The sequence below is a fragment of the Cibotium barometz genome, chromosome 38 (genome assembly GCF_041138505.1).
Source record: "Cibotium barometz isolate CiBa-2024 chromosome 38, ASM4113850v1, whole genome shotgun sequence".
In the NCBI taxonomy this organism is placed as follows: domain Eukaryota; kingdom Viridiplantae; phylum Streptophyta; class Polypodiopsida; order Cyatheales; family Cibotiaceae; genus Cibotium; species Cibotium barometz.
In genome coordinates this window covers 8,449,550-8,462,740 of record NC_141083.1, presented here as the reverse complement: position 1 = coordinate 8,462,740, position 13,191 = coordinate 8,449,550, and the positions used below count along the sequence as shown (strand labels likewise).

The 13,191-nt window shown below is 38.4% G+C and overlaps 1 protein-coding gene across 1 annotated transcript; it reads left to right on the top strand.

Moving 5' to 3' along the window:
* The first annotated feature begins 6,171 nt into the window (after positions 1-6,171).
* Positions 6,172-7,302, top strand: LOC147616305 (uncharacterized). The gene is made up of 2 exons (XM_086777029.1): positions 6,172-6,240; positions 7,030-7,302. Exons 1-2 carry the CDS (start codon positions 6,172-6,174, stop codon positions 7,300-7,302), a joined length of 342 nt encoding a protein of 113 aa, XP_086633155.1.
* The last annotated feature ends 5,889 nt before the right edge of the window (positions 7,303-13,191 follow it).

Here is a 13,191-nt window from a genome sequence, read left to right as displayed (position 1 = left end):
CAACACTTAGATTAATCTTATTGGTCCATAGGAACCTTAATTGGACCATAATCCAAAAATTTTAGAAAATCTTGACCCTTAGGCTGTCTTTTAAATCATTTTTAATAATTGATTCCTAATGCACCTTGGAAAATTTATTTTGATTTTTTGTTTCAAGGAAATATATTTTTGATATTTGTAGAATTTATATATCTAAAAATATCTCAATATTGAATTTATATATCTAAAAATATCTCAATATTTGTAGAATTTATATATCTAAAAATATCTCAATATTGAATTACCACTCTCTAGAAATTTTCATCTCACTAGGCAAAAACAAGGAAAAATAATATTTTCTTGTATTCAGAAGCAGGGAATGATTACATGGTATTGAGGGAGAAAGGCTTATTTATTATTCAAGCTAAGGAGGAATCTTACAAGCCAGGGTAGTTACTTAGAGATTTTGTGAGAGCGATGATGTTTTTTTATCAAGGGTCAAATTGTGTTCCGAATTTTAGAAATTTTGGCTCTTCAATTTGGCGATATATATGAAATTTCTATTTTTCAAATTTAATACTTCTCTCTTCTATCTCTCAACATGTTTCAACTCTACCTTCCTTTATCTCTCTCTCTCTCTCTCTCTCTCTATATATATATATATATATATATATATATATATATATATATATATATATATATATATATATGTATATGTATATGTATGTATGTATGTATATCTATGTCATTGTCTCTCTCAAGTATTATGTTGTTTGAAGTCAAGAAAAATAGTATTCGTAATTTTGTGTTTCGAAGGAAATTAAAGATGGCTAGGAGCTGTATATACTTGAGCTTGAACCAAGTTCGTCGGCTTTGAATTTTGGATGCAACATGCATGACTCACCGTAAACGGTTGCAGACAAGGACTTGTATTCGAAAACAAAATGGTGTTAATTTTATGGATTACTTTGCCATAGCTCGAATTGAAACATTTTGAAGGGTTGAAAATGAGGAGCATAGCGAACCCCATGGCGGAATCCACTTGGATTCAAGAAATAGAACTATTCTCAATGCTATGGTTCTTCAAGAACCTATCAATGAACCTCACAATGCTCAGACACATAGAGATTTGGCACGGGGCCCTTTCTCATTTGATTTAGATGAGCTACTTATGGATGATAATTTACATTCTATAACATTTGATGTTGGTGATGTGAAAAATATTAAATCTAAATGTCACTCTATAAGGCGGGTGTTTTCTTTGCCTCGGAATGTCAAGCACCTACTAGCAACTATGGTGGTATATTCTGGAGATTGTACTCTAGCCCTCTCTTGTTGCGCATGTGTCATTTTTGTGGTGCAATGATTTGGAAGTGTGAGGCGACAAGAAAGCTTGGAGAATATGTGGGCAAACACTGTTGTGGAATGGGAAGGTCTCTTTATTGCCATTGGAAAATCCACCTCCTGCATTGGTCGAGTTGTTGCTTGGTAATGATAATGCAAGTAAGGAATACAGAAAGAATATACGCTCTTATAATAATGCCTTGACATTTGTTTCACTGGGTGCTCACTTGGATAGTCAATCAGTTCACAAGGGGAGGAGGAGTATTCAATTTTCAAATCCATGGTACCACCTATCATCGTGTTGGTTCTGTCATACCTGATGGAGCCTGAGATTTGGCTCCTCGATTTGCTCAGCTTTATGTGTATGATACAAAGCATGAATTAGAGAGAATAGACTTCATGGGATGCCATCTTTAAATCACAACATTGTTGAAAGCTTGCAACAAACAATGATGCATGTACATAATCCATACGCCCGTGCACTTCGTTCAATGAGAGAAATGTTGCTGTCAAGTCCACATGCAGATTTGAGAATGGTCATCTTCACTGAAGCTCGATCAACCTCATGGCAATACTTGGTTCCTATACAGGAAGTGAGGTTGCAGCTATCATGCCGGGTCAAGGAGACGATTTTCATGTGGGGCATAGAGACATTCAAATAATGTCATGCACAGGTGCTATAAAAAAATATCTAACTTGCATCGCTCATAAATGCCTCTATTATATGTTCTTATATTTCCTCAACAAGGAGAGGATGGTTGGCATGTTGGACTTCCACTCAATAGAGAAGGCTCAAATGAGGATACAAAGACCGTAACTCAATGACAATATTATGCTTATAGACTACATATTAGGGAAGATACAAATGCATGCCTTCTACGCGATGGTCGTCTTTTGCAACAGTACATTGTTGATGCATTTAGTAGCATGGAAGAATCTAGATTAGTATGGATCTATAATAACCAGAAAGCATTGCATACAGAAGTATACCAGGGTCTTGTAGATATGGTTAATTGAAGTGATGGAGTTAATAGAGTCTCTGCAGGCATTGCTAGACGCAGGGTGGTACTGCCATCTACATATACTGGGAGGCCTAGATATTGTTGAAATATACAAGTGAATAGGGTGTGTGTGGGAACAAGCTCTTGGATAGAGGCTGTAAAAGAGGAGATGTAATTGTGAAAGAACCTGTGAAAAGGTTAGAAGAATCTACTGGGAGAGTAATGGGTAGCATGAGGGAATTTAGGAGTGTGGAGATATTCTGGGAGATATTCAGGGAAAAGAGAAGAGGTGGAGAGAATCAGGCAAAAGGTGGAGATATTTTGGGAGTGAATCATGGAGAAATCAATGGGATTTGATGCTTGATGTAAACTCTATAAATTGAGGCATAGCCCTAATGAGAATTTGCTGGTTTTTGAGTATCCATGCCTACATTAATCTATTTGCTAATTATTCACTAATTACGTCTTAATCATTTGCTAATCACTTTATTAATGATGTTGATTCTAGTGTATGATCCACCATAGCTCATCATTATGCTCAAATTTCAACATGGTATCAGAGCCATGCCTAGAATCAATTAGGTTTATGAGCCCATTAGTTAATTAATTAGGATTAGTAGATAATTAGCAAAAAAATAATTTTTAGTGAGTTTTTCACCTTCCCCTTCACCCCCAGCCAGTGGAGGATCTCTAGCACCTTGCACACTCACAATTAGGCACAAGCTTCTAGCATATCATAGCTAACCTCCTTGGCTTCAAGCCCATGAAGAAAACGCAGCAAACTGCCAAACGGACGAAGGAGAATTTGACGTTTTTTCCAGCGCATTTTTTCTGAAGGGAACTGCAGATCTCTCCTTGCTCAAATCAAATTCTTCTAATTCCTCTTAGCCCAAGGGGTAATCAAGCATGCTCTACAAGCTGGTGAAGACAGAAATCAATTTCATCAAGTCTACAGTGAGATCCAAGCTCTTCATCAAATCTACAGGTGACTTTGGTAAAACAGAGATTAAGCTTTCATTATTTGGTCAAATATTGTGTTTCTTGGCTTAATCCTCTACTAGACTCATTGCTATTGATGCCTTTGAAAGCATTTGAGCTCATTTGAAGTGGAAGGCACCAGATCTAGACTCCCCGCATACTCTGTTTTTTGCACACAAAACAGAGCATTAATTTGCTAATCAATGATTAATCAGTGCTAATCACTATACTTTGGTGCAATTGAGGGTTCAAATTAACCATTAGGTATCTGATACAGATCCCTATAACTTCAGATTGCAAATCGGAGTTGGTTTGATACTCCAACCATCCCGTACAAATTGGTTACCCTTAATTTAATGTAATTTCTCAGAAAATTGTGCTGATAAAAATTGTGAAAATCATCATTTTGCATTTAACCCTTGGTTAATGCCTGTAAATCTCACTCAAATTCAAGATTATTCACAGCCAGAGTTGCATTTGGAATGTGCATGAGAATGAATGCTATACGCATTATGTATTGGACACATTGCATCAGTGTAAAAATGGGAACAGACACTGCCCTTGTCCAGAATAAGGCAAGAGGTAAGACCTCCCGCATAGATTTGGGTTTGCATTGCATAATGATACAAGATAAACATAAAAATCCCAAAGGAACTGTCAGCAAAACATTGAAACATGTTGCTCACATGGAGCAAAATGACCTGACGGACGAGCTCATGGCCCTAGCCATGAAAGAAGAAGAATATCTCTTCCCAAACAAGAAGAGGATCCACACCGAGAAGAAGATCTGAAGGAAGACATGGACACGAGAAGAGAAGCTGCCACAAGAAGAGAAGCTGCCACGAGAAGAGAAGCTGCCCCGAGAAGGCTGAAAGAAGAGACGGACGAGTGGAGAGAAGCTGCCACGACAAGAAGACTAAAGAGAAGAGAAGATGTGAGGCTCCAAAGAGTGAGGAGCCATGTGAAAATCTCTGAGAGAGAGAGAGAGAGAGAGACCCCACAACCCAATGTAACCTGCCCCAATAAAGTAAAACCACCTCTGAGCCACCGATGATGTAGGCCACGTGGTAGATGTATGTGTGAGCACTTTAGTCAAGGTCGCGGGCACTTATAGTAGCCTTGGACACATAGAGAGAGAGAGTGTCAAGGACTATGGAGTTTAGGGACTTGAGGCACTGGTCGCGGACTGTCAAGTAAGAAAGAAACTTGATACAGGGTCCAGGTGTGCTGAGATAACTTGAGGGGAGGAGTAGACACTGGTCGCGGACTATCAAGTAAGGGGAGGCAAACTTGGTATAGGGTCTAGGTGTACTAGGAGTATTCACTTGAGGGGAGGTGTTGAAATATACAAGTGAATAGGGCGTGTGTGGGAACAAGCTCTTGGATAGAGGCTGTAAAAGAGGAGATGTAATTGTGAAAGAACCTGTGAAAAGGTTAGAAGAATCTACTGGGAGAGAATAATGGGTAGCATGAGGGAATTTAGGAGTGTGGAGATATTCTGGGAGATATTCAGGGAAAAGAGAAGAGGTGGAGAGAATCAGGCAAAAGGTGGAGATATTCTGGGAGTGAATCATGGAGAAATCAATGGGATTTGATGCTTGATGTAAACTCTATAAATTGAGGCATAGCCCTAATGAGAATTTGCTGGTTTTTGAGTATCCATGCCTACATTAATCTATTTGCTAATTATTCACTAATTACATCTTAATCATTTGCTAATCACTTTGTTAATGATGTTGATTCTAGTGTATGATCCACCATAGCTCATTATTATGCTCAAATTTCAACAGATATATGCATCAATTGTACCAAGATTCAATGGCTATTGTTAGAAAGATGGGTAAACCTGACCTATTTATCACCTTTACTTGCAATCCTAATAGGATGAAATAACCAATGCTTTATTGCCGGGTCAGGTTGCCCAAGATCGAGACCTGACTTGACTGCATGGGTCTTTTATGAGAAGCATAAGGACATGATGCACTTATTGGTGAAAAAATCAATATTTGGAATGGTATTGGGATTTGTTTTTGTCATTGAATTTCAAAAAAGAGGCTTGCCACATGTACATATATTATTGATTTTGGAAAGTGGATGTAAACCGATCGAGATCCCTCACTATGATATGTGGTGTGTGTTGAACTTCCTGACAAGGTGATGTTTCCAGAGTTGCACAACATAATTAGTCATTGCAATGTCCATGGACCATATGGTGATTTGAATATGCGCTCTCCTTGCATGGTTAATGGGAGTTGCAAACATCGGTATCCATGGAATTCTTGCGAGTGACAGTACTAGAGTTGATGACAATGGGTATCCAACTTATATGCAACGAGATGATGGTAGTTTTATCCAGGTAAAGGATTATAGGTTGGATAGTCGATGGGTTGTTCCAGATAACCCTTTTCTCTCTTTGAGGTACAAAGCCCATATTAACATAGAAGTATGCTCTACCATTATAGCTGTAAAATATTTGTATAAGTATGTATACAAAGGACATAATAGAGCTACTATAGAGTTGCAAGACAGAAATGGGGTTATTGATGAGGTTAGTCAATATCTGGATGCACGGTACGTTTCTGCTTCAGAGGCATGTTGGCGTATATATCAATATGATTTGCACGATGAAAAGCCTGATATACAAAGGTTACATGTTCATCTGCCAATGTACAATAATATGCTTTTCAATGACCAAGATGACTTACGTGATGTGATTAGTTGTGAGAGAAACCAAAGAACATCTCTCAGTGAATGGTTCAAAGCCAATCAATTGTATGCGGATACAAATAACATACTATATGTTGATTTCCCTTGCAAGTGGGTGTGGAATTCGGCTCTTCGCTCATGGACTAAAAGAAAAAAGGAAAATATGATTGGACGTATGTATAATGTTAGTCCGAGTGCAGGTGGGCAATATTACTTACGGATGCTACTCACAGTGTGCAAATGGTGCAAATCTTTTGAGGATTTGCGAATAGTGAATGGACATTTGTATCCATGTTTTAAAGCTGCATGTGAAGCCAGAGGGATGCTAGAGAGTGATGAGGAGTGGTGCATGTGTCTCTATGAAGCTGCAATTCAAAATACAAGATTTCAGTTGCGTCAATTGTTTGTCATTATAATGGTTTTTTGTGAGCCTATATACCCTAGGTAGCTTTGGGACAAATTCTCCGCTAAACTTTTGGAAGATTTTTTGCATTCATTACAAAGAGGGTGTGTCGATGTTGGTGTTTATCATTCAATAGCAAAGAATCAGGCTTTGTTGCACATGCAAGATATCTTACACCAATATGGAAAGCGGTTAACTAATTTTGAAGGGTTGCCTATTCCAGATAGATTAAGTTTTGCCACTGTCAACAATGGTTTGCTGATGGAAGAGATGATGTTTGATTCTGTTCAGCAGGCTGATTTGTCTGTTTACATGGAAAGAAGTCTTAATAGTTGTCAATCAAGAGCATTTGATACTATCCTTAGAGCTGTCTCTTTGAACCAGGGTGGTGTTTTTTTTCTTGATGGACCAGGTGGATCAGGCAAAACTTATCTTTACAATGCCTTGTTATCTCGATTGTGTGGAGAGAAACACGTTGCCTTGGCATGTGCATCGTCTGGAATAGTTGCATTATTACTCTAGAGGAATGGTCATACAGCTCACTCACGTTTCAAAATTCCATTGGTACTTAATGCTTCTAGCACATGTGGAATCAAAGTCAATAGCCCATTGGCCGAGGTGTTGAAGCTTGCAAGGTTAATCATTTGGGACGAGGCTCCAATGATGCATAGGTACGCATATGAAGCATTGGACAGGACATTAATGAAGATTATACAAAGTGATACAGTGTTTGGTGGAAAAGTTATGCTTTTTGGTGGTCACTTTAGGCAAATCTTACCAGTTGTGCCAAAGGGATTGCGCAAAGACATTGTTGATGCAATGTTATGCCGGTCACATATTTGGAGATATGTGAGTGTTTTAAAGCTCACCCAAAACATGCGGGTTAGATAGAGTGCTTACTGTGGTATAGAACACGAATTTGTCAAATGGACATTACAAATTGGGGATGGCACTATAGGTCAGCCAAACAATGAAGGCAAAGTAGTAATTTCATCGCAAATGTTGATCCATGGCAACTCTATTTTGAGTTTGGTAGAATGGGTATACAAAGATCTTCATAGAGTTGAGGATTATGCATGCTTCTTCAAAGACCGTGCTATTCTTGCACCACGAAGTTTAGAGGTTGATGAGATCAATGAACTAGCCTTAAGTTCGTTGCCTGGTCTTGAAAGAGAATACCTTAGTGCAGATTCTATTGTTTCTTGCGAGAATGATGCAATACTGTATCCAATTGAGTACTTGAACAGTTTGAACTTAGGTGGTGGTTACCCTCCTCATTGCTTACTTCTAAAGATTAATATGCCCATCATTTTGCTCCGCAATTTGGACCCTCGACGGGGACTTTGTAATGGTACTACTAGATTAATATGCAAGCAATTCAACTCAAAGGTGATAGAACCAGAAATCATTACAGGTACAAACATTGGAGACAGAGTCTTTATTAGTAGGATAACATGTGCCTACTAAGGAGGCAATTTCCTGTCAGGTTAGCTTTTGGTATGTCAATAAATAAGTCCCAAGGACAAACATTGAGTGTATTGGGACTTTATCTGGCCACACAAGTATTCACACATGGACAACTGTACGTCGCTATGTCACGTGTTAGATCATCCAATGTAGTGAAAGTGTGTGTAAAGCATATTGTGGAATATGAAAGTGGCACAATAGGTTCAAATGAACTCTTCACAACCAATGTTATCTACAAGGAGGTTTTGCAAATGGCATGTCGAAGAATTTAAATGTAAATGACAGTTTGCAAATGTAAGAGACTACATTTATACCTATTTTTGTGCAATGAAGGAAGCATTTGATTGGTGGAGAATGTTTCTGAATATGTGCAAGTGCAGTCTTTGTTTGCTTTTATATACAATGCCCTTATATTGTGTGTGTGTGTGTGTGTGTGTGTGTGTGTGTGTGTGTGTGTGTGTATGTATATATATATATATATATATAGAGAGAGAGAGAGAGAGAGAGAGTGTGTGTGTGTGTGTTATATTTGATATCAGGGATATATTGCTTAGGATGGATGTGGCAAGGAGATCATTTTCGTTTGTTTATAGTGATGGACAAGATATTGAAGGTAAATGTTTTAGACATTTGCTATAATTCAGGTATTATTGTTTTCCAAGATTTATTTAATATTCATGGCTGAATTGTAGACCCTCCATTTTGGGAAGGCCAAGCAACAGCTTCTCTAATTATTGAACTGTTAGAGAGCACTAGTGTTTTACGGTATATATACAAACTTTCTTTTTATGTAGCTTTTGTGTTTTGTTTGATTAATTTATATTGTTTTTGAAACATTCATTTGCAATAGGGAATATCTTCACTTTTTAAAACCCAGATTATTGTTGGGTTTGTATGGTCAAGACAGCTATGTGTGACTAGAGCTTTCAGCTCCTAGGAATTTACAATCTACGATTGTATGTGTGTGACGAGAGTTTTCAGCTCCTAGGAATTTACAATCTACGATTGTGGAAGGTTGCAGATCAACTTCATGTACGTGTAATGTTTGTGGATTATAAAAAGCCTGATAAGTTAGATTTTCGGTGCATAGGCACCGGACAATACAAAATTTTCCGATTTGCTGTTTACAAGCCTATTCAAATGCCATTCGCCTCAAATATTGATCCACCAAATGAGTTTTGTAAGCGTTTATCTTTATCCAACTTTTTTCTACGAGAGTTATATTTTCAATGCTAATATTTTTTATGGCATACATTTTGCCAAATGGAGGCACGAGATATAGGCTACCAAGGAGAGAGAATCCTATTGTCCGAATATTGTTTTGAGGTTGTGTTCATGTGTGTTAAGATACTCATCATTTTATGGGTTTGTAATGCTAGAAGCTTCTATATGGATATATATGCAATCACGATGTTTTTATATATTAGTTTGGCAAGTTGAGGGCGATGTATACATATATGTATGAGTGTGACCAGTATCTATGGATATTATGGGTGCGTGTGCATACACAAACACATATTTACATGTGTGATGTGACATGCACACATGCATTCATAGGCGCGCACACACTTACACATATCTTCCAGTTGTGGCATGTATGGTTTCAATGGATTTCACGTATACATACTCATACGTACATGTACATACATATGTACATCTTTATGCGTGTTTGTGTGTAACTCGATGTGCCTAGCTTCTAAAAGGAAAGGAAGAGTGATTTTACACATATATCTTTTGCATGTATCTTTATGCGTGTTTGTGTGTAACTCGATGTGCCTAGCTTCTAAAAGGAAAGGAAGAATGATTTTACACATATATATTTTGCATGTACCTGAAGAGTGATTCTAAAAGGAAAGGAAGAGTTATTTTACACATATATCTTTTGCATGTACCTAAATGCAAAATGCTTCTTGCCCGTCGGAGACGGGTCGTGACACTAGTTATAATAAAAGCGTTTTGCAAGGATTTCTCAACCTGCAACCCATTGCCCAACCAGCGAGCAACGTGATTTTTGGGAGGAAGAAAAAAAAAAGAGACAACCGTCGATGCCACCGCCCCTTATCACGATGAATCACCAAATCGAAGGGAGAATTGAGAAGCTTCCATCGCCACGAAATTGGAGATGAGAGAAGGGATATATATATATATATATATGGCTTTTGTTTTCTCTCTATAGCACTTAGTGCTTTTATTAGTTGAAGAGAAAATTAAAAAAAATTAATCTACCATCGTTGATTGTGGAATTCAGATACTCTTACTGGTTTAGCATTCCTGTTGTGGGTTCTAATGCTCCTCCTCTTGCTGATTCCATCTGTACGGTTGGATTAGGGAGAGGTTGAGAAGAAAACCGCTTTTTGATGAAGAGGTGGATTTTGAGAGTGGTTTTCTATCCTTCTTTGCCCTTTGGTTAATAACTACTAGCCTTCTTTGCCCTTTCGTTATTAATAATTGCTAGTAATTTTCCTATCCATGGATAAAAGAAAAGCAACTTTTCATACCTTAGTGCTTCTTCTTCAATTTTTGAGCTTGACCTTAATTTTTGAGCTTGACCTTGATGTAAGTACCTTTGCAAGCTTTTGATGTAAGTACCTTTGGAGACTTTCTACCAGATTCTCCACCTCCCATGTAAGTATTTTTAATTTGTTGAAAAGTCTTCAAATTTGCTCCAACCAATAGCCTTTGAGGAAAAATCAACTCTCCAACTCTCCATGACCCAAATTCAAATCTTGAATTTGTCGTGCTCTGATACCATCGTTACAGGACCATGGTACCTGGAGATTATGTTATTTCATAAATTAAATAATAAAAGAAATTAACCATAACATCATAGCATAAATCAAGAGCATGAAAAATCAAAGAACACAAGATTGGGTGCAATCTCCCCCCCGACGTGTGTGGCTCCACTCCCACACACGGTATTTAAATCATATTAATAAATTTAGCCCTTGGAGCCATAAATAGCATAGCTTTTCCAAAATTGGGCTTTTACAAAATTGAATCTCAGTGCAATGCTTTTTAAATCATCTCATCAAAAATTAACCTTACCCAACATATGTACAATGGGCCAAACCATACAAAATTAAATATTTAGCACACATGTGCTTGGCTAGATAATCTCGTCCAATGTCCACCTTGGTTGTCCCGAACTCATGATCTATACTCAACATAGTCCACAATGTTAGATCATGATTACTTTGGAATCACTCAGAAAAATTAATTTTAACAAATGGAAATCATTCACTACCATGCTTCACACATGAGCCATGCATCACATATGATCTATACTCAACATAGTCCACAATGTTAGATCATGATTACTTTGGAATCACTCACAAAAATTAATTTTAACAAATGGAAATCATTCACTACCATGCTTCACACATGAGCCATGCATCACACATAATTATTTGGATTCACTTCCATGATAAAATATTCTGAAAAAAGTCACTCCCATGATACTAGGTGCCGGCAATTGTGCTACAGTTTGGAACCTTGGATATCTGTACATGGAGGTGTCATGATTCCCTAATTTTACACAGTGTGCACAATACAGTAATGGCCTTGCTCTTAACTGTGGGCATTCAGTAGTAGTGTGATTCAATCTACACATAGAACACCAAACCAAATCTCTACAAGGGTAAAGATGGGTATGCCCATGCCCAAATGTTTCTCTTCCATCCTTCACCTTCAATCCTTCACCTTCCATCCTTCACCTTCAATTTTTCTAGTATGGCATTCTGAGTTTTGTCCACAGTCATGTTCCCAACTTGCTTGCTCTAAGTTTCAATCTCTTGGTGACTTGAAACTCGCGACATCATTGTTGCCAAAGATATTTTAACATCTTCTAGTTGTGGTAATTCCAGCATATTGTCTTCATATTCAATTGCCACTTACAATATGCATCCAGAGTAGCCGGTTGGGCTAATACTAGATAATCATGCATCTTGTGGTCTCGGACTCCTCTCCGGAAGCATGGCAATAACTGATCAATCATCAATTAGCCTCTCATGTATTTGCATCTTGAATTCAAGTGCTTTAGTCAGGACACATAGTCTCACATCGACTCAATTTCTTTCTGTTTGATGTTATGTAGCTTTGCCACAAGACTTCATTTGTCGCCACTTCTGGCAAATCTTGGCACAAACACATTCTTGAGCTGCGTCGTGAAATTAATCTTATCTTCTAGCTTGGGGGTTTGGAACCATTGATGAGCTTTTCCTTCTAGGGTCAGTGTGAGAAGGCATGAATCATGGTTACATCACTTATTGGCCCATAGGTTTCACATGTGGACTTAAAGATCACTACATGTTGAATGGGATCCCCATCCTAGAGAACTTTTGTATGAGCTTTGAAATGATGTGTGGCTTCATTTGGGATGATCTGGATTCTAGAGCACTGCCTAATTCCTTGACCATTCCTCAGCCCATTTCCACAACCATATTCAACAAATCTATCCTTGTGGCCGCATTAAGATCTATATTTGGATCCGCCCTTGGTCTTTGAGGAGCTACTCCCCCCCTACCTAGACCTCGTCCTCTTCCAACATTGGCTCTTCTAGGCATTTCTGGTCTATAAGACGGTCCAGCCACTTCATTTTGGTTTGGCTCATCATAAGCATCCTCCGTATGCTTTTGTAAAATCAAGAGCTCCATGTCCTATAAGAACATGGGATGATTGATCATTTACTCGATGTCTTTCTTGGTGTACAAGCGGTCTTCTACTTCACCCATTTCCCTCGATAGATTATCCCCTTCATCTTGGGTTACAAACCCTTCCTCCACTCTTAGCTCTTCATTAATGGGCTCTAAGTTTGGAATTTCTCCCTCACTCCTTCCCATGACCATTTCTGGCTCTTTACCATGTGATTGAAATAGGTTCACATTTCCCCATCTCCTTTTGTTCGGCCCTAGCCCTCGGCCCTAGCCCTTCGAGTATCAAGCTCTTGTTTCCTTAAGCTCAATTCTCACAAAGCTGCCATTCTACTTCAATCCTTTTCAGATTTAATTCTACTTCCTCTGAGCTTGGGAAGAATACTTGTGACCTATCCTGGGTGCGCTTTCCGAGTCTCTTCTCATTTTGGGGGTTCCAGTGTTAGACAGCTTGGAATTTGAAGGTTGGATTGGTAATTCTTACCTTGGACCAAGTCCAGCATTGGTTGACGGAGCTTCCTCATCGTTTGCTGGTTTGGAGACCAAAAAATCCCTGGGCTATATCAATGATACCACTGGATCTGGTAGGGGAGGTTGGTTTCTCCTCTTCTCCAAACCCTGAGAATCGTAGCCCTTCTTCCATGGATTCTTCACTACTAGACTC

Coding starts and splice junctions, on each gene's coding strand:
- LOC147616305 (XM_086777029.1), top strand. CDS start 6,172: ATGATTGGACGTATGTATAATGTTAGTCCGAGTGCAGGTGGGCAATAT. Junction 6,241..7,029: donor ACTTACGGATGCTACTCACA/GTGTGCAAATGG, acceptor CCATTGGCCGAG/GTGTTGAAGCTTGCAAGGTT.